Source organism: Onychomys torridus, chromosome 13 (genome assembly GCF_903995425.1).
Source record: "Onychomys torridus chromosome 13, mOncTor1.1, whole genome shotgun sequence".
NCBI classification, from domain to species: Eukaryota; Metazoa; Chordata; class Mammalia; order Rodentia; family Cricetidae; genus Onychomys; species Onychomys torridus.
In genome coordinates this window covers 21,816,286-21,841,032 of record NC_050455.1, presented here as the reverse complement: position 1 = coordinate 21,841,032, position 24,747 = coordinate 21,816,286, and the positions used below count along the sequence as shown (strand labels likewise).

General features: G+C 45.4%; 1 protein-coding gene across 1 annotated transcript in view; it reads right to left on the bottom strand.

The window, feature by feature from the left end:
• The window catches only part of Ercc3 (ERCC excision repair 3, TFIIH core complex helicase subunit), a 35,323-nt gene that overhangs the window by 4,193 nt on the left and 6,383 nt on the right, over nt 1-24,747 (bottom strand). Inside the window, exons 8-13 of the mRNA XM_036205153.1 lie at nt 23,444-23,758; nt 16,571-16,755; nt 10,017-10,219; nt 5,499-5,595; nt 2,698-2,815; nt 759-877 (exon numbers count right to left, since the gene is read on the bottom strand). Of these exons, the coding sequence (XP_036061046.1) occupies nt 759-877; nt 2,698-2,815; nt 5,499-5,595; nt 10,017-10,219; nt 16,571-16,755; nt 23,444-23,758 (1,037 nt within the window). The remainder of the gene's footprint in view (nt 1-758; nt 878-2,697; nt 2,816-5,498; nt 5,596-10,016; nt 10,220-16,570; nt 16,756-23,443; nt 23,759-24,747) is intronic.

Below are 24,747 nucleotides of genomic sequence, written 5' to 3'. Positions count from 1 at the left end.
TCTTGACCTAAGATTATGTGAAGCTGGAAGACCTACACTAAACCCAGACAACCCCGCACCTTCTGGTGGAGGTCATGCAAAGGGAAACTGCTTTTTGCCTGCTTGCCCTCGCTCTCACTGGCAAGTTCATCTACCCTGTTTCTGCAGTCAGCATTAAATAACCTATGCAGGACTCCGGCACAGACTGCAAACCAGCAGCTCTCCAGGAAGCCTGCAGGCCATGCAAGCCAGATGGAGACTGCTGGGACACCCAGCCTTGTCTCCAGTGTAGGCCGTCATGATTGGACTACCAAGACCACACCGAGCAAACTGATCTAATGAATGTCCTTCTGGTAAACACATTTATTACATCAGCTCCATTCATTTACAGAACTCTAACACAGGGACCCATGTATAGGTCTTTTACAAATTAAAAACCTCGAACTTGGCATCCTGATGACATACTATTGGTAGGCCACAGTAGGAGTTTTCTTCTCTGCTTCTAAAACTATTCCATTCCTCCCTCAGAACAGAACCTCGGATTAGGTCTCTCCAGCTAAGGAAGACATTTCCAAGCCACCTGGAGGGCCACACCCAAAAAGAACCTCGGGGTTCAGACTCTCAGTGACTACAGGGCTTTGGCACCTCAGAACTGCCAGGCTAGCAGTGTTACCCCAGCAATTTACAGAGACAAAAGAGCATGCAGCCTGCCTGAGTGCTGTCCTAGGCTGCTGCCCCAACCTTTGTCAGAGCCTAAGCAAAGGTAAACAAATACATACCTTAAAGCTGTAACCTTGATCCACTAAAAATCTCTGTCGCTTGGTAGAATAAGCCATTTCCTGTGTGTCCTGGGACACCAGAGAGTAGAAAAAGGCATTGTACTCCTCTGCGACCATCCCTACAGGAACAGGTGAGAAAAGACAAGGAAAACCCACACTAGCCACCCAAACACCAGGGTCCCAACCAGAATCAAGCACTGCAGTGAGCAAGCTCCTCATCCTGGGTGTAACACACACACACACACACACACACACACACACACACACCATTGCATGGGACTGCATCAACATTAACACTCCGTCTGCTCTGAAGAGCACGATCAAGTGAGCTCAGCAGCAGGGAACTTGTCCTAGCTTGTCAAAGAGGGCTTGAGTTTGGTCCCCAGCATCACAAACATAAACAGAACAAACTTAAAAAGAAACAAAGAGGATGAGCGAGATGGTTAAGTAGATAAGGGCACGTGCTGCCAAGCCTGGTGATCTGGGTTTGATCCTGGGAATCTGTTAAGACACCATGAAAAGGCTGCAGTGGTGGTCTGCAAAGGAAAGCAAACAGGTAAGTTCCTCTTAGGAATAAGGTTTGGAGCTGGGCAGTGGTGGCATACACTTTTATTCCCAGCACCGAGGAGGTAGAGCCAGGCAGATCTCTGTGAGTTCGAGGCCAACCTGGTCTACAGAGTGAGATCCAGGACAGGCTCCAAAGCTACACAGAGAAACCTGGTCTCGAAATAACAATCAATCAAAAAAAAAAAAGAAAAAGGAAAAGGAATAAGGTTTGGTATAATGAGAGCCTCAAGAGGCATGTACCCTAGCCTTTTCAGGTTAGAGTCGTGGCTCCTGGGACACAGTGTGCCTTCCAGTTCCCGAGAGACCACACAGTCCCTCAGGCAGTGAAGCACTCCATCCACCTTGTGTTTCTCTGTATGTCCCCTTATTAGTTAAGGGAGCATGGAAATTTGACAGGACAGGTCTTAGACACTAATCATGTGTACCCTATACGGCTCACAAACGTCACTGTATCCTGGCAACCACAACTGTATTGATCCTGGCCAATCGGTGCTGTATTCTGTTTCTGATAAAGGTATAAACAGTCTGACCGCTCTCAATAAAAATGTCCCAGCTTTACTGGTGCTGTGACCTCTCCAACCTGGCCTGATTTCACTCCTCAGGGCCGTGGCAGGTGACCTTGGAGTGGTAAGTAAGCACGGGCACTTACACAGGCGGAGGAAAGCACTCAGACAGAAACGCACAATATACAGAGATATAAACAGGAGGCCTTCGAGGGAAGGAGGGGCCCCCTGACCGCCTGGAGAAGAGCTTCAGTGAGAGTGGGAGTCAGAGATGGACAGCTGTCATGGAGGGACAGCAGTGTGGAGGCCACAGGGGCCTCTTCAGAGAGCATGGTTCACCTCCAGATTTTATTTCTGATTCAGTGTGCACGTTTGTGCGTCTCTGTGAGTATATGCCATGTGTGCGCACCTAAAGAGACCAGAAGAGGGTGTTAAGATCCAGTGAATTTGAAGTTACTGGTAAAAACTGCCATTCAAGCTGGGCACACCTTAATCCCAGCAGAGGCAGGCAGATCTCTGAGTTTGAGGCCAGTCTGGTCTCCAAAATGAATACCAGGGCTGCTAGGGCTACACAGAGAAACTCTGTCTTAAAAAAAATCACAGGCACACACACACAGACAAACACACACACACACACACACACCCACACACCATTCAAAGACCATGGAGAACATGGATCCCTGTGGCATGAGAAGTAATGAAGACTGTAGGCTCTAAGCTCTGCTTTGGGCCCTTGCCCTCAATGGCTCCCCAGCTCTGAAGCAAAGCACACTGTGGTTAGACACACCAGCAGCCCACCCCCACTCTTCCTAACCTATGTGGTAAGGGCCATCTGCCAGCCTGTGGGAGCAGAGGAAAGGTGGCCTTACCTTTTTTCGCGCGGAGTACCCGCCCCAGTCTCTGGGCTTCCTGCCGTCTGGAGCCACCATGGGAGGAGATCTGAATGAGGACATTTGCTTCTGGCAGATCGAAGGATGTATCACCGACCTACAGAAACAAAGCAGCTAGGAGTTTGGGAGTTTTTATGTAGGGAACAGTAAGAACAACAACCAAACTATGAACTAGTCCAGAATCTAAATTTTGAAATTTCTGTGGTTCTCAGGATGGAATCAGGGCTTCAGGCATGCTAAGTATGTGCTCTCCAACTAAGCTACCTCCCTATTCATCCCTAGGTGGAGATAATAGAGGGAAATACCCCTCTTCTTCTTGTCAAGGTCCTGCCACTGCAGGATCTCAGAATGAGCCCCAGAACCTAGCCACAACTCATTTCTTCTCGCTGCAGAAATGGGTCTGTACAAACCCATCTTACTTGATGACCAGGACACCTGCAGCAGCACAGGGTGGACAGTGCACACAGAGAAGGGCACTACCCACAGACCCTCACTAGAGCCAGCTCCTCAGCTGGGGGAGGGGTCTCAGCCACAGACATCAACAACTTCCCAGTCGAGACCACCAGGCTGTAAATACTCAAGTCTTAAGACTTGAGCTCCAGTTTCACCTCACTCTAAATGCCAACTTCTTAGGGCTATGGTGTCTAAGGTGACTCTGCAGGTGACAGTGCTCGCCTCCAGGCCCAAAGACCTAATCTCAAGCCCTGGGACCCATGAAGTAAAAGGAAAGAAGCAATTTCCTCAAGTTGTCCTCTGACCTCCACATACAACATGGTACACTTGTCAGCCCTCTCCCAAACAAACAAACAAACAAATAATGTAACTAAACAATTTTAAGGGTTTCTGAATGTTTAATCAAATACATAATCTCACTACAGCCTTGGTTCCAATGCACAACACATACACTTCACCCTCGCAATACAAACGCTGCTTAAAATATCTCAATTCCACAGACAAACTTTTCAGCTCTTATATAATGGTCTGATTATGGAAAACAAATACTTTTAATATTTTCCTAAAATCATTGCTAAGCATGTGAGTATTGAATTAGTATATCTTTGCATTATATTATGTTAGAATGTTTAATTTTAAAACTGATGCTTCAACAGTTAACTCTCGAGTTTCATTTTTTAAAAATCATTCAATAAATTTGGTTTTGAGCTTAGGACAGAATTTTCAACAATTTCTGGAATGGTCCCAAGCATACAACTGTTATTTTGAACTATGTATTTATGCAAAACTGCATTCTCAGCGTTGACCATTATATAAAAAAAAATCCACCAATGATGACAAAGCTCTACATATAGTAGGATCCTCTTCAGCCTGTGGTATCAGCTGAGATTTAATTCTTTAGTAAAAGCAGCAAACAAGTCCATCATCACACTGATGGGAGAATTTGCTTTCATCTTTAACAAATGTCTCCACCTCCACAGTTGATCCTTGCTGCTACAGAGACAGACCCTTATGTGCTGTGAGTTTGTAAAGAGACTCACCAGGAACCCAGTGACAGAAGAGTGACAGGTGCCAGTTCCCAGAGCTCACATTGTCAGACTCTGAACCATGAGCCAGTTAACTGACACAATGGATCCAGCTCCCTAGCCCTAGCAACTGCACCCACCCACAGCTCCCCGGAATCAGGGACAGCTCGGCTGTAGGCTTGTGCTGGAAACCTTCTTCCAGGACTCCCACTTTGCCTTGTGGGCTTCCATTCTTCTCAGAGCTCCTGCCATGCTGCTGCTGTCTACCTAGGGAGGGAACTCTCCTAACAAACTTCTAACCCAAAAGAACATCCACTTCAGCGCCCTGCTGAACCCCAAGCCCCAGACCTTTCACACACATAAAAATTTCTTGGGTAAAGGGATCATGAGTGTTTTAAACCACTGGGTCAGGCAGTGGTGGTATACTTCTTTAATCCCATCACTCCAGAGGCAGGCAGATCTCTGAGTTCAAGGCCAATGTGGTCTACAGAGTGAGTCCTGGACAGCCAGGGCTACAAAGAGAAACCCTGTCTCAAAAAACAAATTAAATCAATAAATAAACATATAAATAAACAAATAAAAATAAAGCTGGGCGGTGGTGGGACATATCTTTAATCCCAGTAGTTGGGAGGCAAAGGCAAGCAGATCCTCCTGAGTTCGAGGACAGCCTAGTCTACAGAGTGAATTCCAAGACAACCAGAGAAACCCTATCTCGAAAAAAACAAAAAGAAAGAAAGAAAGGAGGGAAGGAAGGGATGGAGGGAAGGAGGGAGGGAGGGAGAACAAACTAGAACAGAATAAAATAAACCAACAGAAAAAAACAAAAGAAAACCCACCCACTGGGTCATATGTTAGCAGTGATGCAGTGATGCCGTGCTTAAGTTTGGCCTACCAAGTCCATTGTGACACTGGCCACCCACCATCAAGGCACATCAGGAACCAGGACAGAAGCTTCCCAAACACCAGCTCCAAAAAGGAAGCTTCATCCAAATACCTACTTTTTTCAGAGCAGAAAACCCACATTACTGCCTTCTGTAAAGGAAATAAAATTTAAATCTCTACTTTCCAGGGAGAGGTGGGACAAACCTGAGGAGCAAAAAGCCCTTACAGATAACCTGCAAGGCACAAGAACCCTAAGTTACTTCTCACACTACCCAGACCTGCCTCTTCCTAACTTACCTGGCCAGGAGAGTAAGCATACACAGGAGGCCTTCAGCATATATGAACCATGTCCAGGAGCTCAGTGCACCTCCCAGGACCCCATGAGAGGGAGGCACTGCACTGCCAGCCTATGCCACATACCTTGGAGATGAAGATGGTGTTGATTTTGGGGTTGTGCTTGAAGTTCTGGAGGATCTGCATTCTTTCTCCCTGAGATGTGGGCCCGTAGATGTAAGGTCTAGAGAAGAGCAAGGCGTTTTAGAAAAATCACAGAATCACACATGGGGATTAGAAACTACTTTTGCTACAAAGCACTGACTTCTCACCTGGGCCCACAAGGTAACTAAAGCAGGGTGCAGGCTTAGCATCTTTGCCTGCATTTTGTGTCTGTGTCCTTTTCTTAGGGATAAACTCCTGCTGGACTCTGCACAGACATATGTGGTGGTGTGAAGGAGAATGGCCCCGCAGGTGCACATGTTTGGACACTTGGTCCCAGTTGGTGGAACTGTTTGGGAAGTGTGTCCTTGTCACAGGAGGTGTGTCACTAGGATGGGCTTTGAGGTTTCCAAAGACCCCTGTCATTCATTCCCAATGCTCTGGCTGCCTCCTACTGGATGGACTCTCAGCTCTTCCAGCTGCCATGCCTTCCGCTCCGCCATCATGAACTCTAACTCTCTGAATCATTGTCCAAATTAAACACTCTGTTTAGAAGTGGCTTGGTCATGGCATCTTTCACAGCAATAGAGCAGTAACTAAGACAACCTGACAGTGGCTTAGGAATGTCTGCCTCTCAGACCTGTCTCATCCTAGTGAGAGATGAAGGCATACTTGTCCAGCCTGATGTGATGGGTTTTGGTCTATCTTACTATATTTAATTTTGTCCTGTTTGGTTATTCTCTCAGAAGCCTGTTCTTTTCTAAGGAGAGGCAGAAAGGGAGTGCATCTGGAGAGGAAGGGAGGTGGGGAGGGACTGGGAGAAGTAGAGGGAGGGGAAACTGAAATAAAAATATATTCTAAGAGAAAATTATTTTCAATAAATGAAGAAAACCTCAAAACAAAAGGAACAAAAACAGTAACAAAAAAGGATGAACTACAAGGTGTCACTGTCCTGTACTCAGTCACCTTGGATTTGAGGACAGGCAACCCCCCTCCACACATCATGTGAGGAGAATTGTCTACACTGGCAATACTATAGATCCAAGAGCTGGTCAGCTTGTAGGAGCCAGATGTGACAGCTATTAACAGCTCATCAGACCATCTTATAGGACCCCAGCGGACACAAGGATGATGGGCCATACCTTAGCCAGAACTGTGTAATTCTGTGTACCTCCTAGCCCTTGTCTCAATGCATAAAACTCTTAGGCTGATGGACTCGGGGCCACTGGACCCTTCCTCCCATTTCTCTTGCCAAAGCACATTGATTAAATAAACCTGTGTCTGTTTTCACCACTCCTTGCCTGTTAGGGCTGCTGAGGTCTGGCCTTCCCCCTCGAAGTCCAGGTGCTAAAGAAGCACATCTGAGGAAGCCCTGCCATGTCATCAAGAGCAGTGACACCGAATGCTGCAGATCTTTCTCTCTCCCCACCTCCCCACCTCCCCCCTGCAGTATGGCCCAGGCTCACCACTCTTCACAATTCCTTCTCCTGCTTCTTTCTTTCTTTCTGGTTGGTCTGGTTATGTTTTGTTTTGTTTTAAGATAGGGCTTCATAGGTACTAAAGGCTGGCCTCAAACTCATGATTCTCTTGCCTGTTTTCTGGGTACCAAGATAACTTGTGAGCATCATGGGTCCTGGCACTTACTGTTTTTCAGCTTTGATTGTCCCTGCTTCAGTGTCTGTGGCTCTAGGCAGAGTCCACAGCAAGCAGAATCCTTGATTCACAAGGCAGTGGGGGAACAACCAGGAAAACAGAGCCGCATCCTAACCACGGGCTGACTGTAGGCAAGGATGACAAACACAGGCGCCCTTCCTTCAAGTGAGCAGAAAAGAGGAACCAGCCTAAGCGGCTTCTACTGGTCTCCTGAACACTTAGTTGAACATCTCCTTTGTTTTCCACCCGAGGGCAAGGTAACCCTGCTGTCTACTTCCCACACAGATGGGAGCCGGTCCTCTGCGTTCTTCCTGATAATCCTGGTGGCCTGTTTCGGGGCTTCTCAGTGACAGTAATGACTAGACAGGCACCAAGTACTCTGGACACACCACAGAACTGGGTACTAAAACAATGCAAAAGGCAGACTGCAGGTTCCTAATTTACACACAGCAACTGAAGATCAGGAGCCCAACAGCAGCCGTCCAAAGCCTGGGCCCACAGCACCACTGCTTCTTCTGTTCCAGGTAGCACTACCAATGTCATCTGTCCCATAGTGTGCCTGCAATCAAATTTCTCATTGTGGAGGGCTGGGCAGGGCCTGGGACAGCTGCACATTCAGACAGGTGGTCTTTGGACAGCCCAGATGTGAGCTGCTGTCCCTGGCACTATGAGAATCTAGGACCCTGCATAACACTATCATTTTCTGCATACCATGCTAGGAAAAATGTTGGGAAGCCACACTCATCAGAACAGGTTTTAGGGGTTCTTTTTTAAAGGCCTCTATCCATCTGGAAAACAACTTATACAGTTGCAGGCCCTTGGATTAGGAGGAAGTAGAACAGAAGGTACTAATCCTCCATGAAGGGAACCTCACATTTGGTAAACACAAGAGATACCAGGCAGAAGCATCCTCTGCGATAAGTGGTACAGGTCAATGTGACCAAGAGGAAAAAGAGGTTCAGAGTGGCAAATCACCTTCCTGAGGTCAGACAGCTGTGTATTTGGTCTGTCAAACTCTAAAGATGATGGACCCTCTGCCCACTCCCACTGTCACACAGCCTATCACAGTGTCCTGCAAGGTACTGCAATGAAGATGGGAAAAAGGAGACACTTGGAGATTCTCTGCCACATACCAGGGCTTCTACCACAAGCTAAGAATAAAGCAAGATCCAGAGTCCATAGTATTATTCCAAAAGCAAGAAAATAAAACATGTTGGGAAGAAGAAGTGACGTGGGAGTGGTAAGAGAAGGGACTTGGAGAGTGAAGACGGGTTCCAGAGTGTGGTGGTTTGAAGAAAATGGCCCCCAAAGGGAATGGCACTATTGGAAGGTATGGCTTGGTTGGGGTAGGTGTGATCTTGTTGGAGGAAGTGTGTCTCTGTGGAGGCGGGCTTTGAGGTCTCATACATGCTCAAGATACCACCAAGTGTCTCAGACCGCTTCTTGTTGCGGTCTTCTGGTTGTAGGACTCTCAGCTCCTTCTCCACCACCATGTCTGCCTTCATATCCCATGTCCCACCATGATGATAATGGACTGAACCTCTGAACTGTAAGCCAGCCCCAATTAATGCTTTCCTTTATAAGAGTTGCTATGGTCATGGTGTCTCTTCACAGCAACAGAACCCTAACTAAGACACAAAGGAGACAGGAAAGACAGAGGAAATGGAGAGTTCAAAGATAACAAACTTTCCCTCCTTCCAACTGCCAGGTCATGTGCCCCAACAAAAGCACTTTGAGACTGGGCAATGGAGGCTCCGATGCAAGATGGTGTCTACAGAAAGCCCTGTGGTGGCAGCAGGGACAGCTCTAGTCCTAGACAGGCTGGAGCAGAAAAGAGAATGATGTGTAGGAGTCCACAGGAAAAGAAAAGACAACTGAGAGGTCCCAGGTGCTACTGAGAGGGAGTTCATGCTTAAAAAGGAATTTGGGGAGAATTAAAATGTAGAAAACTGCTGCCGAGCGGTGGTGGCGCACACCTTTAATCCCAGCACTCGGGAGGCAGAGGCAAGCAGATCTCTGTGAGTTCGAGGCCAGCCTGGTCTACAGAGTAAGTTCCAGGACAGCCTCCAAAGCTACAGAGAAACCCTGTCTCAGGGGAAAAAAAAAATGTAGAAAACCAAAGCAATGAGGCAAGTAAAGTTCCAAGAAAAACAAAACGTTCATAAAAGAAAATGCAGTCATAGTATACTACAAAACTCTGCCTGGACAATGCTGGACTGGTCAGAACAATGTACCCCCAGCTCAGACTGCTATCAGGTTAGGAGGGAGGAGTAGAGAATGCCATATGTCAGAAAGCTAAACCCTAGCTCCCACAGTAGGAAGCTAAAGGCAATTTCTACAATGACAAACCAAAAACTGTCACAAAGACACCAGATAAAAAGTAAAAAAGCTGAAAGTGGCTCCTTCCAGGGAACTGGGTAGCAAGCAGATACAAGAACTGCTCACCCAGCACAGCAGCCTACCGCCCTGAAACAGGAGCCAAAACGAGCCTATTTCCCTCGGGCTGACCCTATCAGACATCTGGTCACAGTGATGAGGAATGGGAGCATCCCGGGACACTAGGCACTACCTCTTGCCCTCCTAGCCCCGGGACCACACAATCTGGCCTCAACACCAACCCCAGTTCTCACTTAGCCTGAAGCGTGACTCACCGGCCTTTGGAGTCCAGTTCAGGTGGCCAAATGCCTCTTTTCTACTTCTAGGCTCTGACCTGACTACATGCTTCTGTGTCTTGCCAGTTACTGGGACAAGGGCAGAGAACAGAGACCTTTAGATCCCAGGGACTTCTGGAGGGCTCACAGAGACAGGCACCTCCCACACTCTCAATGGCAGGAGGATTTCAACTCTTACTTGTTCAGCCGAATGGCATATTCCTTCAAGGCAAATACGTTGTCAGCAAAGACAATAATTTTGTCATTCCTCCGTTCGTGGAACTTGATCAGAAACTGGCAGGCTCTGAATTTGTTGGGATTCATGGTGTACAGCAGGATTCGTTTCTTTGTTTTGATTGCCACATACTCCCGGTAGAACTCAGGAGACATCGGACACCAAACCTGAGGTGTAGTAAGAATGAGGAATAAGGGATCATTTTGCACAACAAAACCCCACACCATTAAGGACCTTTGATGCTCTTTCATTTAGCAGAACTAGCTTAGAAAAAACATTTCCAGTGCCAGTGTCTGAATGGCTCACAAGCAGAGGTGCTTGCGTTTGCAAAGGCCTAGTGAGCTGAGTTTGATTCTCAGACTCCACAAGATAGTAAGGGAGCAACAATCCAAGAGTTGGCTTCACCCTTCACAGGCACACTGAGGCATGTGTATGCCTACTCACACAGGCACACAAACACACACACACATGCCACAAGAATTTTTTTTTTTTAAATTCCACTGTCTTAATTACTGTACCGACTGGTCCACTTCTGCAGTGCTTGTACCTAAGTGACACTTACTTAGTGATACTACCTAACGGCCTTAAAGCACAAGCAGAGGGATGCTGACAACTTAAATATTCCAGAGAGATGCCATAAAGCTCCTCCTCTACTCCGAAAGGTAAAGTCCCTGACTTAGGAAAAGAAAAGACAAACTCATGCCGAGGCTGCTAAAAGCCACGGCAAGTGACTATTATACCATTAAAACGTGAAGAAGGATAGGAAACTCCAGCTGGGTGTTCTGTCAATCCTTACAGAGCAGAAGTTATGACAAGTGCTCAGGTACCGTGCAAACACCATTAAGTTAGAAGATCCAGACTATCCAGTACCTGACACCCTGTGGTGGTCTTAGAAGAAATCAGCACGGGAAGGGAAAATTACTGTACAACTATTAATCAAATTTAATACCTAGGGCCATATCTTTAATCTCAGGACTACAGAGGCAGAAGCAGGGGCAGGCAAATCTCTGTAAGTTAAGGCCAGTCTGGAACCTACATAGCATTTTGCAGGCCAGATAAGGATACATAGTAAGACCATGACTCAAAACACCAACAAAAACCACATTTGTTTTTTCCGGAAGTTAATGCTGGGAGGTGGGAGAAACACGCTTGTTTTGAAGTATAAATAAAGACAGCTCGAGCTATTCAGGGCTGGCCACTTGTGTGAAACTCATCTAGTGGTCAGAATGTATAAAAACAACCCCAAAAAGATAATGGGTATGGATGCAAACAAAGAGTTCTTAAAAGGAATGAAAAATAAAAATGGCTAGAAATATAGCAAGAACTATTTATCATCTTTAGCAATTAGGGAAATGCAAATCAAAACAACTCTGAGATTTCATCTTAACCCAGTCAGAATGTCTAGGATCAAGAAAACAACAGATGTGCCTGGTGTGATGGTACACACCTTTAATTTCAGCATTCAGGAGGAAGAGGCAGGCGGGGCTACAAAGAGACTTTGTCTCAAAGAACAAGGAAGGGGAGAAATGACAACAAGTGATGAAGGGGTGTACGGAAAAGGGGACCCTAACTCACTGTTGGCAGGGTTGCAAAAGCCACTATGGGAAATGAGTGTGCAGAATTCTCAAAAAGCTAAAAATAAATCTACCACATGACCCACTTATACCACTGCTTGGTATATGGTAGACTTGACATCGCATTCCACAGATATTTGCTCAGTTATGCTCATTGCTGCTCTGTTCACAATAGCTATGTGTTCTACAACTAAATGTTCTACAACTGGTGATCAGATAATGGAAATGTGGAACACATGGGATACTACTATTCAGCTATAAAGAAAAATGAAATCATGAACTTGGAAGATAAATGGAGAGAAGAGAGCATATTGAATGGGGTAACCCAGACCTAGAAAGACAAATAGTACATGTGCTCTCTCATTTGTGATAGTTTCAAATCTTCAGATGTGAATAAATAACCTGGAATAATCACAGAAAGCAGGAAAGTAAAAAGGAACCATGGGGGAGAGGAGGAGAGGAAGGAAATACAGAGAGGAAAATAGCAGGACATGGGTGATAGTATCTATGTGGAAATTGGAAAAATAGGAGGGAGGTACTAGCTGAAGAGGAGGGAAGAAGGACAATGTTGTAGAATATTTGTTTAACTATGCAAAGATGTGTTGCAATTGCTTAATTACGCAAAGATGTGTTGCTGTTTTACCTTGCCTGCCTAAGGCACCTTATTGGTTCAATAAAAAGCTGAATGGCCAGCAGTGATGGAGGAGTTACAGGCGAGACTTCTGGGCTGGGAGAGTAAGTAGGAAGAGGAATTTAGGCACGAGGAGCCAGGGGTCAGCCAGACAGATGCAGAGGAAGCAGGAAAATAGGATATACAGAATGAAAGAAAGGTAAAAAGCCCTGAGGCAAAACATAGATGAATAGAAACAGATTAAATTAAGTTATAAGAGATAGTGGGAGAAGCCAAAGCTAAGGCCGAGAATTCACAATTAATAATACGTCTCCATGTCTTTATTTGTGAGCTGGTTGGTGGTCCAAAGGAAATTCCAACTACAGGACAATACAAGAAAGGGAGGGAAGAAGGCTAAGTCACACTAAGGATGTTTTAAAAAAGCAACAGTAAATTATATTTATAACAAATCACATATAATACACATATAATAAGTATACATGTATACATACATACACACATATATGTGTACATCACCTAAGGACTAGCTTTCACAGTACCAGAGAAGGTGATGCACCATCTGCAAAGGGAGGTAAGTAATCAATAGTCCTGCCCAGGTGGGAAGCCTATGAACCACAACAACAATATCCCTAAAGGTACACAGTAGGTGATACTTTTATCTTGGCTGTCTAATTGGATTTAAGGCCCACTAAACAGGAAGGAAATCACACCTAGTACTGGAAATCAGAGCCACCAAGGCTAGAAAAGCCATGTAGCTCAAGAGAACTTACTGATGCCACTTTCCCCAAACCAGTGTAATTTCTAACTGCATTCTAAATACTTACCCTTATACCCAGATAAGTGCAGCTTTCACGCCTCATCAAAGGAGCTTCTTTGTGAAGCAGGTAGACAGACAGACAGACACTATTACAGAAAGGCACTGGTCAAATGCAAGGAACAGCTAACTGTGGGGTCCCAAGCCCTACCTGATACATTTACAACACAACCCTCCACCTAAGGCTCAGGGAATACAGTGGTGGGGAGGTAGAAAGACTAAGAACCTGAGGACCAGAACAGTTGTTGTGAGACTGTGTCTCCTAGATATGACAGGGGACAGGGAAGCTGTACCCACAACACCTTACCAACATGGCTACTTAAACAAGACCTGAAAAATTACAACATAGAGAGGGGAGATCTCACGGGGCTCGATCCTCAGATGACGAACTGTCAGCAACTAAGAACTGCTAAGAGAGGGAGAATTAATCTTTCTCAGGGGTAAGTCCCTAACTGATTATCCAGTATCGAGTGGTGAGTCCTGAAGACAAGGAATAAACAGGATAAGCAAGTATTTAGTTACACACACACCCCACAATAATAATTAAAGAGGGAAAGAATGATGTAATTATATTTTAATTAAAAACAAAATAGTGGCTGGAGAGATGGCTCAATGGTTAAGATCACTAATTGCTCTTCCAAAGGACCTCAATTTGATTCCTTGCACCCACATGGCAGCTAACAACTAATTTCAGTCTCAGGGGATCCAATGCCCTCTTTTGGTCTCCAAGGACACTGAATGCATGTGGTATACAGACATACAAGCAGGCAAACACTCATACAAACAAAATAATTTTAAAAAGAAAAGAAAAATGAATACTCAGTACTGAACTGGATACTAACAACAAAGATTTTTAGATATGGTCATATCCGGGGAAGTATGGAGCTGTGTGAGACCTCAGAGACCTCTCCACTTAGACCACACCATCACACACCACTCAGTACTGCTCCAGAAACTGCTCCTTGGAGGGCCAGCAGCACATCAGACTCTCGGGGGATGCAAAGCCCTCTGCCACTATAACTACACAGCACCATAGTGTTAGGGGCTTTCATTCCTCTCTCTCCCCTGAACCCCAGCCCTCACTCATAAATTATACTCTAATAAATGTGTTTGCTTATGTGTGTGTGTGCTGGAGATGAACCCAGAGTCTCTCTCATACATGCTAGGCAAGAGCTGTCACTGAACAAGTAACAAAACCCTTATTAAAAACAACTTAGTAAGTCAAAACATCAGTCAACATTAATATTAAAAAGGGTTTTCTATTGCTAGGCAGTATTTAGTTATGTATCAAATTGGGGTACATTGTATGAAAGACCTACACAGTAATTCAAAGGAATTGATCAAGCTACATGCATGATCAAGAAAATAGTGCAGGGCTGGCGGGATGACTCAGTGGCAGGGTGCTTGACAGGGATAACACGGGTTCCATATACCAGTGACTGTCCTGCTGGGCGGCAGGAAAGGAGGGAAGTGTGCCAGGCAGTGAGCAGGGACACTGCACTGCAGATGGGTGGTCAGACACAACCTAACGGGAGGGTTACTTCAACACAGCAAATATGTTACAAGTTTCTCACGCTCATCTCATTAAGACATGAGTCCCTTCCTGCCCTTTCACAGAGGCCACCCTACTCTAGCTACTGAGAGGCAGTCATGTTAAAGTGCTAAGATGGCTGGTTTTCGCATTCATTCAAAGATGTATTGAAGCCGCTGGTAGCAAAAGTCCAGGGAGTATACAGCAGTGACAACTAGAGTTCAGAAGATCAACCTATCAGAACTAAGGGTTCTGTTAGAGGAAACCATCACGCAAGACGTTATGGAATTACTGCCTTTTGAATGAACTGGCTATCTCTTGTTGTAAACTTCTTGTGCAATGAGAGCTATGATTCTCCTCATTTACTGTGCATTTCCATGTTGTGTGTACATGTAATCTCATGATTGCATCGCAATCTTGGGCACAACTCTCCTTATACATTTGGGGTAATTAGATAACTGTCCCCAGCTGTGTTTATTTTTTCATTAACATAAATCTGGCCAGAGCCATTCTCCAGACAAAGGTATTTCTGCAAAGATACCTTTTTATTCAAGGACAAATGCAGAGAAATAAACATTAGCTCATCTCACCCATAGATAGAGAAAAGAACCACTAACAATTAAATCCTCAACTCCTTACCTTCACCCCGGCTTATTTACACAAGACCCTAACTTAAGAGATTTACTGCTCACATTCCTGGATGATGTTTTAGCCATTTGTTAGTTACTGAGTTAAGGCAGTTACTTCCCACTGACACAAGGAGATTGCCTACAGGGCCAGACAGGTGATAGGTGCCAAGCTTCTTTCTTGTGCAAATTCAGTTGTAATTCCTCCTCAGCTAGGTGCTGTTCCTTCCTAGATTTTTTCCTTAGCAATTACTCTGAATGAAGGTGCTTTTACTAACCAAATGCTACATGCTCTGACACAGGTTGCTTAGCCACCTAGCACATGTTCCCCTCCCTATCGGAAAGCAGCTGCGGCCGGGACTTTCCGAGCGGGAAAAGTGGCGCCAATGTGACTTGTTGACCCCTAACATTCCACCTAGCCATTTCTAGATTACAGTTTGAGCACATAAATTCCCTAATTGATCTTAGCCTTTAGTTAACCCTACCAGACAACTCCCCTTTAGTCACCCCCTTTTGGGTTGTAATTGGAAGCTGACATTTATTGCTTTATGTATGGATCCTTTTCACCTCTCTCTGTGATCCTGAAAGTCAAGCCTTGCATTGCTTTGCCAAAGAATTACTGCATATGTATATATACTGGTTCTCTGAGAGCACTGGGGAGAATTGATTGAGAAGAACAAAGATGAGGATGGATATGGAAAGAACTAGACAGACATGAGAGGACAGCAGGAGGGACTGAGAGCAGGAAGAACTGAGAGGAGCTAAGTGTGAGCACAGAAAAGAAACTGTAGATACAATTGACTGAGAAGAATAAAGTGAATGGACTAAAGAATTCAGTGTGATTAGATTCATTTGATATCCCTCAGATTAGAATCCTCAGCTGGTTGCTAGACTCTTCCATGGACCCTGGGAGAAAACAATAAAGGCTGGACCTTTTATTTTTTTCGTTAAAGATGTACCTTTGACTACGGATTTTAACACATACCTGCACAGGTATTCACCTGAAAACAGTGCTCTCAGAAATAACACCATGAGGACCAACCTATTTTCTTAGGACTTTGGCACTGGAATTAGTCCTTCAGGGCAAAAGTGGTCTGAGTACCCAGAAGCCCATCACAGGAGGAGCATGGTCTGTAATGGCTTACTGACTTTACCATATGGCAGAGACAGAGAATTCCACTGCACTCTGCTGTGAGGTCTGGCTCACCTTCCAAGGTGAATACAGCATGCCTATTAGACACGGTCCTGACCTGCCTGTCCGCCCCTGAGGAATTTATCCATAGATCCCTTCCACTCCCATGGGAGGAGTCCTTACTTCACTACCACCCAGGGGTGCAAATACCTCGGCACACTGGACTTTGGCGATGTACCCATTGTTCTGCAGTTCCATCCAGTTGGCTTCATAAAGCTTGGGCCCAATCAGGAAATTTAAGTCAACAATTTTGTCATCTTCCCGAACAAGGGTCGCAGTCAAACCCAGCTTACAGTGGGCCTGCACAATGGTCAGCACCCGCCGGAACATCTTGGCTGGAGGAACAAAGGGAACATTCACATCATCACTTTCTACACTGAGAAGGTCCCACACACAGCTTGAAACCTGGCACTGGTATGTGGTACTACCATATGGGCTGACTCTGGGACTAGAGAGCTGAAGGCTGGTTCCAGACAAGAACAAAGAAAGAGTATTTCATCACAGCTTTTAGACCTGTTCAAAAGATGGAAAGAACAAGGGACAAATGACTTCAAGGAGTTCCAAGTTCACAAATGCCAGCATCCTCCTACCAACACTGTCAGGAGTCCAGACAGCAGCCGCAAATATGACTCGACTCCAAGCCACACAAATCATTCATCCTGAAACTTGTCCCCAGGTTACAGCTGGGGACGCTGGAATGTGGGCACAGAGAGAAAGCCAGCTCTGCTTGCTTCCTACCATCCCCCTCAAACCAGAGAGCAAACAGAGCTCATGGGCGCGACGAAGCTCAGCCTGCCTAAGCATCCTGATTACCTGGCTCCCCTCCCAAAGACACCAATAAAATCGGGTGTGGTGGCGCACACCTTTAATCTCAGTACTCTGGAGCAGAGGCAGGAGGATCGTCGAGAGTTCGAGGCCAGCCTATTATAGTTAGTTCTAAGACAGTCAGGACTGCAGAGTGAGATCCTGTCTCAACAAAACAAAACACCCAACAATACCAATGAGACTTACTTTCATTTTCTTCCTTTGCTTGATTGATATAATTCCTGATTTGATCAAATAAACACATAAATGGGAAACACCTTTTAAACATCTTCGTGGGCATGCTTCTGTGTGTGAATGCAGGTACCCACATGCTACGGCACGTGTGGACATTCGGAGACAACCTCTGGTGTGGATGGTCATCTCCCACCTTGTTAGGGGCAGGGTCTTTTGTGGTACACTGCTGCGTGCCAGGCTCGATGACCGGCAGAACCCAGAGATTGTACTGTCGACACTCTCATCTTCCAGGACAGGAAGGCCAGGACTACAGACAGCCCAGCACATCCAGCTTTTATGGGGGCTCTTGAGACCTGAGCTCTGGCCTTCCGATTTGAAGGTGTCTATGGCCACAGCTTTAAAAACTTTTAATATTTTGAAAGAATATTAAGATGTTTTAAGTTGGGGGACCAATGAGATGGCTCAGCAGTTAAAAATTTACTTGCTTCCAGGCCTGATGACCTGAATTTAAAGTCCACATGGTAGGAGAGAACTAACCCCTGCTGACCTCCACACCCTTGACACGGCATATACATGCCCTCCCCAAAAGGAAATATAAAATTTGTAAGTGTTGGGTTGGGCAACAGATTTTGGGGGATAGCCCATCCCCACCCCCACAGAGAGCTGTTACTCTACTGGCTTGCCTGACTTTCCAAAGGAGGAAAAAAATGTCTGAGTCATGGAGCTGGAGGTATGACTCAGTGGAAGAGCATACGCTTCACATGCATGAAACCCTGGCTTCAATCCTCAGTACCCTTTTACACACACACACACACACCCCTGAGTCATACCTATAATTAAAGATGAGGCCAATGATATGTCAAAAAGAGGGTTGGAGATTTAGCTCCGTGGTAGAGTGCTTGCTTAGCAAGCACAAGGCCCTGGGTTTGATCCTCAGCTCCACACACACACACACACACACACACACACAAAAAAAAAAAAAAAAAAAAACCACGTCAAAAAGAAACGTAGGGCCAGGACTTATCCCAGGTGCATGAACTGACTTTTTGGAACCCATTCCCTGTGGTGGGATACCTTGCTCAGCCTTGATAAATACATTTAAATTAAAAAAAAAGAAAAAAGAAAAAAGAAACGTAATTGGAAGATGAAGAAGCCAGAACATTCCAAAAGACAAATCAAACACAAGAGCCATAGAAAAACAGGGTAGTCAAACTCCAATTAAATGTTTTAAATATCACACACTAAAACAATTTTTGAAAACTTAGATGTGCAAACACAACAAAAATTATACCAAAACACAAAAGGAGGTACAAGCAAATGAAAAGTTAATGTCAAGGTTATCTCTGAGCAACGATTGCTGGCCCAAAATAGCAACAGCCAAGGATCCAGGCTTCCCTTACTAGGAGGAGCATTAGAGGCCCAGGCAACAAGTACAACACAGTGTGGGTCTGGGAGGCAGATGAGGTAACAAGGACAAAGTAGGATTCGATCCAGATTTTTTTTTTTCAATTCTGCATCCCTCTAGGCCGTTTCTGGCAGCCACCACAAATGTCCCCGGGAAGTGAGGCATGCTGTACAGACAGGACACATCACAGTCACAGATGGAGCACTCAGCACAGTATCCCACAAGTCTCCCATCACCTCTCTGTCAATAGAGACCATCACCCTGATTTCTGCTGTCAAAGAAGAATCTGCCTTCTCTTTGACCTTCACATAAATGGAGTCACCTTTCTCACTGTAGGTGGAGCTTGCATCACTGTTATGTAAAGCCTAGAGTTCATTGGGATGACTCCAATGCCAAGCACAGCACTTGAATTCTAAAAGTGCTTAATAAATACTTGTTAAAACAGTAGAAGTAAGGCCAGGCAGTGGTGGTGCACGCCTTTAATCCCAGCACTCGGGAGGCAGAACCAGGTGGATCTCTGTGAGTTTGAGGCCAGCCTGGTCTACAGAGCAAGATCCAGGACAGGCACCAAAACTACACAGAGAAACCCTGTCTCAAAAAAACAAACAAACAAAAACAGTAGAAGTAGCCTTTAATAAAGCTAGTAGAAACACCTTTAATCTATGTGATGCTGGGGATATAACCTAGAGGCTCATGTGTATTAAGCAATCACTGTACTAAATGAACTCTCTCTCCAGCTCATTACAACATAGATGTATTAATAAACAGGCCCAACAAGGTACCTTTTAAAATACCTGTAAAAGAAAAGCAAATCTCTATCTTTTGAGAACTCAAAGATGTAGCACTCTGTTGATCCAATGTAGTAAAAGTAGAATGTCAGGAAATTTACTGATCTGTTCACATCTGTATTTAATAGCAGCTCTTGGGGCTTGATTGCCAGTCAGCAGGGCTTGTACGATTAGTAGTTCATCCTCTGCTGTCATAGCAAAACGCACATTGAAGTCCAAGTTCAGGCAGCACCACTTGTGTGGACGAGCCTCACAGTAGATAGCATCACACATGCAGAAAAGCTCCTGTGTAATCAGGAAGGCTTGCTCTCTTGTAACCGCCTAACTGGCATCCCAGGAGAACAGAATTAATGCCTTCTGCAGGTGATACACATGACCAAAAGCCTTCTCTTAAGACCCCATCATCTCTCAGAATTGCCTCCAACAGATGAACTCTTTTTTTTTTTTTTTTGGTTTTTTGAGACAGGATTTCTCTGTGTAGCCCCAGCTGTCCTGGATCTCACTCTGTAGGCCAGGCGGGTCTCAAACTCATAGAGATCCGCCTGTCTGCCTCCCAAGTACTAGGATTAAAGGCATGTCCCACCACTGCCTGGCTCAACGTAGGAACTCTTATGCGACACATTCAAAGGCCTGAACTCAAATCTCGGTTTCACTTTTATCCCCAAAGACAAACCAGTGATGTTGTGAATCAAATCAGAGAACAGAGACCACACTATGAGCTCTATCCTTATCACCTGATACAACGTTCCCACACACCTGAATTTGAGATTTCAGTTAAGAACAGCAGCATGCACTAAGTACACTCTCGGGAAGAATGTCTCAGCCCTCCCACGCTTCATACTCAGCCTCCAAAGAACAACAATCTCAAACTCATTTATAAGATGTGACTTTCTACACCATTACCTTTAATCCTGGCAGACTTGATACCTATACTCTTTAATGTTGAGTTTCTAAATTATCACAAAATAAATCTAACTCTAGGGAAGGTGGCATCAGTTCTATGAATTTTTAGACATGTATAGATTTATATGTCTACATCAAAATCAGGACATTGATCAACCCATCACTCCCTCAAAACTGTCTAATGCCATCCTTTAGAGTGTCCTTGAGTGCTGTCATAGCAACCACTGTCCTGTTCACTAGCATGATGCTATTTTTTTGACAATGTCATGTATGTGTAACCACAGGCTTCTTTCAGCACCATGGCCCTGAAACTCAGAAAAATTGTCACATGTTCCTTCTTCTTTATTGCCAAGTTGTGTTTCATTGTATAGATGTGCCATAGTCTGCTTATCTAAACATCCCCGGATGACCACTGGACGTTGGAGATTATGAATAGAGTTGTTATGAAGTGGTACAGACAAATCACGTGACTTTATAGTGGAAGTCAGTTTGTCCTACAGAGCAACCATCCACTCTGCAATCCCTCTGCTCTAAAACCTCCTCTGCACAGGCCACGCCAGTATTCTCATTGTAACCACTCTATATGGGGTAGCTGCGGCATCTTGTGTTTTAACAGTCATTTCTCTGATGGCGAATGATGCTTAGCACCTTTAGTGCTAGCACAGCATGTGTATATCCTTGCTAATGTCATTTCCTCACGTCCTGGTCATTGCCTGAATTCATCTGACAATGCAAATCACTGCCTAAAGACTACCAGACCTGGCTGCCCCTTGTAAGCACATTGTCTCCAAAGCTTTCCCATTTCAACCAATGCCCTGCTGCCCTCCCTTCACTCAAACCAAACAAAGCCTTAGTCTCATCCTTGATCTCGCCTTTTTCTACTCACACTGACCTGTTCACGGGACCTCTGTGGCCTGTCCACTCAGGTTATCTTCATCTTGCTGTGTCCCTGGGTCCTTTTCTTGGGACTCCATGAGCCCCTCCTTTCACTGCTCCCAAAGTGCTTATGCGCAACACCAGAGTGATTCCTACTGTAAGTCAGCTCAGGTAGCCTCTGTTTCTGATGGCTTCTTACTTGGAGATGAAGAGAATAAGCCAAATCTCCACCCTAGCCTATGGGGTCCTAAGATGCTCTGACACCTGCATCAGTGCCAGCCCTGACTGCTCTCTCAGAACTTCTCTGTGGACACTGGGCTGCTTTGAGTTGTCTGGGCATGCCAAGTTCTTTTTTGTTTGTTTGTTCGTTTGTTCGAGAGACGGTTTCTCTGTGTAATGTCCTGGAACTTACTTTGTAGACCAGGCTAGCTTCGAACTCAGAGACCCACTTGCCTCTGCCTCCCGAGTGCTGGGATTAAAGATGTGCGCCACCCCGCCTGATGCATGTGGCCAAGTACCACAAGGCCAGTACCCTGTCATTTTTCCTCTCAGACCGTCTATGAACACCTCTATTAACATCTCTAGTTATCCTCAGACATATACAGACCCTGGAAAAGCTCTCATCTTATAAAAAGACCCAAGTGTAGGCTATTTTCAGTGTTCTGAATGTTCTCTGTTAAAAAAAAAAAAACAAAAAAAACAAAAAAAAAACAACCGCCTCTCTAAAGTAGAAGAACCTCTGCTTTAGACCAGGGATCTTTCTTAATTTCTCTTTTCAAGGAAGAGCTGCCTAGCCAGGCATGTTGAATCATACCTAACAATCACAGTTACTCAGGAGGCTGAGGTGAAGGGACCATGTGAGCTCAGGAGTCTGACACCAGCCTGGGCAACACAAAACGATCACATCTCCAAAATCAAAACCCAGAACAGTACAATAGCACCACCACCACCAATCCAGAAGAACCTTTGCTTAGAGTACTGTGCATCAATAAAAGGAACACATCACTGTTAGGACAATCAACTATGCAAAGTGAAAGATGACAGATACAAGAAAGGAAGTACTACATTGTTTCTTTTATATGAAAACTCCCAGAAAGGGTACATCTGGAGCAGTGATTCTCAACCTGTGGGCCGTGACCCATTTGGGGGGGTCAAATGACCCTTTCACAGGGGTTATATATCAAATATCCTGCATATCAGATACTTACATTATGATTCATAACAGTAGCAAAATTACAGTTATGCAGTAGCATCAAAAATAATATTATAGCCAGGCAGTGGGGGGCACACACCTTTAATCCCAGCGACTTAGAAGGCAGAGACGGAGGGATCTCTGTGAGTTCCAGGCCAGCCTGGTCTACAGAGTGGATGAGTTCCAGGACAGCCAGGGCTACACAGAAAAACCCTTCCTCCAAAACAGTAATAAAAATAACTTTATGGCTGGGGTCAGCACAACCTGAGGAACTGTGTTCAAGGGTCACAGCATTAGGAAGGTGGGAACGCAGGTGGGTTGCCTCAGGATGCAAAGGAAGTAAGGCCTGACTACAAACAGAGATCCAGGAGACGTTCTAAACCCAGATCATGGTGAGGACTGCACAGCTCTAGAAGTTTACTAAAGCCTGCTGGAGTATGCTCTTATAATGGGTGACCTTTACAGCACATGGAGTCTATCACTGAGGCTGTTTTAGAAAGATGCCTGCAACGGGAGAAGCAGGATTTATATTACATTCTGACAACTGATACTTCAGCCTTCTTTAAAAGAAACACAACAGTACCATCAAGGGTTATATAGGGCTCTTGGCTTAGTTTCACAGGACCATAAAAATGGGTTAAGGGTTAAGTTTCAACAATTAGAAGGTGTAGGAAGGAAGAGAACACCTCTCTAGGCCAGGGACTGAGGAGGCTCTGAATGTGCACACCTACCTCCCAGTTCCATACCATCAGAGTTAATGATTATTTCAAGCTTTGTTAGCCAGTGGATAGAATATAGAGAAGCAACCCCCTAATGGAAGTCAGCGTTTAACTATATAAAGACAGCCTCCACCTCCTTACCTGGAATGGTGTGCACCTCGTCGAGGATCATGAGGCCCCACTCCTGGGTTTTGAGCCATTCCATCACTCTCTCTGCCTCCCAGGACCTTTTGGTGGTGTGGCCCAGCATAGAGTAAGTGCTAATGGCAATCGAGCAGCCAATGGGCTTGTCCTTGGCATCTGAGGTGAAGCGGCAGATCTGGCTGTCATCAATGGTTGACCACATCTTAAACTGGGCTTTCCATTGCTCCACAGACACAGCTGAGTTGCCCAGGACCAGACAGCGCTTCCTGACAGTACATGCAGCAGTCACACCAACCAGGGACTTGCCAGCACCTACAAGCAACCAAAGGGTGATGCTACCTACCAGCAGACTGACACAAAGGTCAGGAATAGACAGAATGGCTCAACAGAACCAGAATCTAGGCAAAATTCATATACTAGTCCTCACGGCCAGTATCTGTAAGGCATTTACTGCTTCAGGCTGTTTTCTTTATTAAGAAAGGAAGTCTGGAGCAAAGAGCACTTTGCCTATGGTCATATGTACCCAGAATACATTGTAGGCAAATGACAGCCTTTAACTAGGACAATCAAGGCTCAGGAATGCACTGAGTGTGCATGCTCCTGGTAAAGTCAGAGAAGATAAAAGTCATACCATTTCTTACTTTAGTTTCGCCTTCCATTAGAAGATTAAAGCAGAAAAAAAGTCAAACTGCTCAACAATGATTCTGCCTTTCCCTCCGACACCACACACGAAGTTCATGAGGAGAACTGAAGGCAGAGGCAGTCTCTGCAGGCTGTGTCCAGGGTGGAGTTCCCATCCCAGATGAGTCTGTTGTGGCCTCTGGCTGTTAACCTAGGTAGACCTGCCACTACTCAGAACTGTGAAGTCTGACAGGGCGTGCGTGTGTGTGCAAGCGCGTGTGTCTGCTGTCTTTCCTCAGCTTTGCCTACCCATCACAAGCCATCTAGAAACAAGCAACACTTCTGGCTAGGCAGCCTCCACATTCCCATTTAGAGGACTGATTTCACTGGGTAAAGAACTGTGCTGTATGTCCAGTAGCACCCCACCTGCACTGCTGTCTCCTCATACACCACGCTCCAGTTCTCTTCATCACCTCCATTTTCAGTCAAGGCTTCATAGGTCCCTTAGCTGCGCCACTTGTGTCATTCTTGACCCCAACTGAAAGAGCTGATATTCCCACAGGGCCTAGACTAAGGGCTGCACAAAGCAGCTTCAATAAACACCAGTCAAGGCCAGACTAAGGACGTGGTCTGACCTTGGCCATTCACAGGCCATGTGCTAGCAGGGAAACACACTTTGT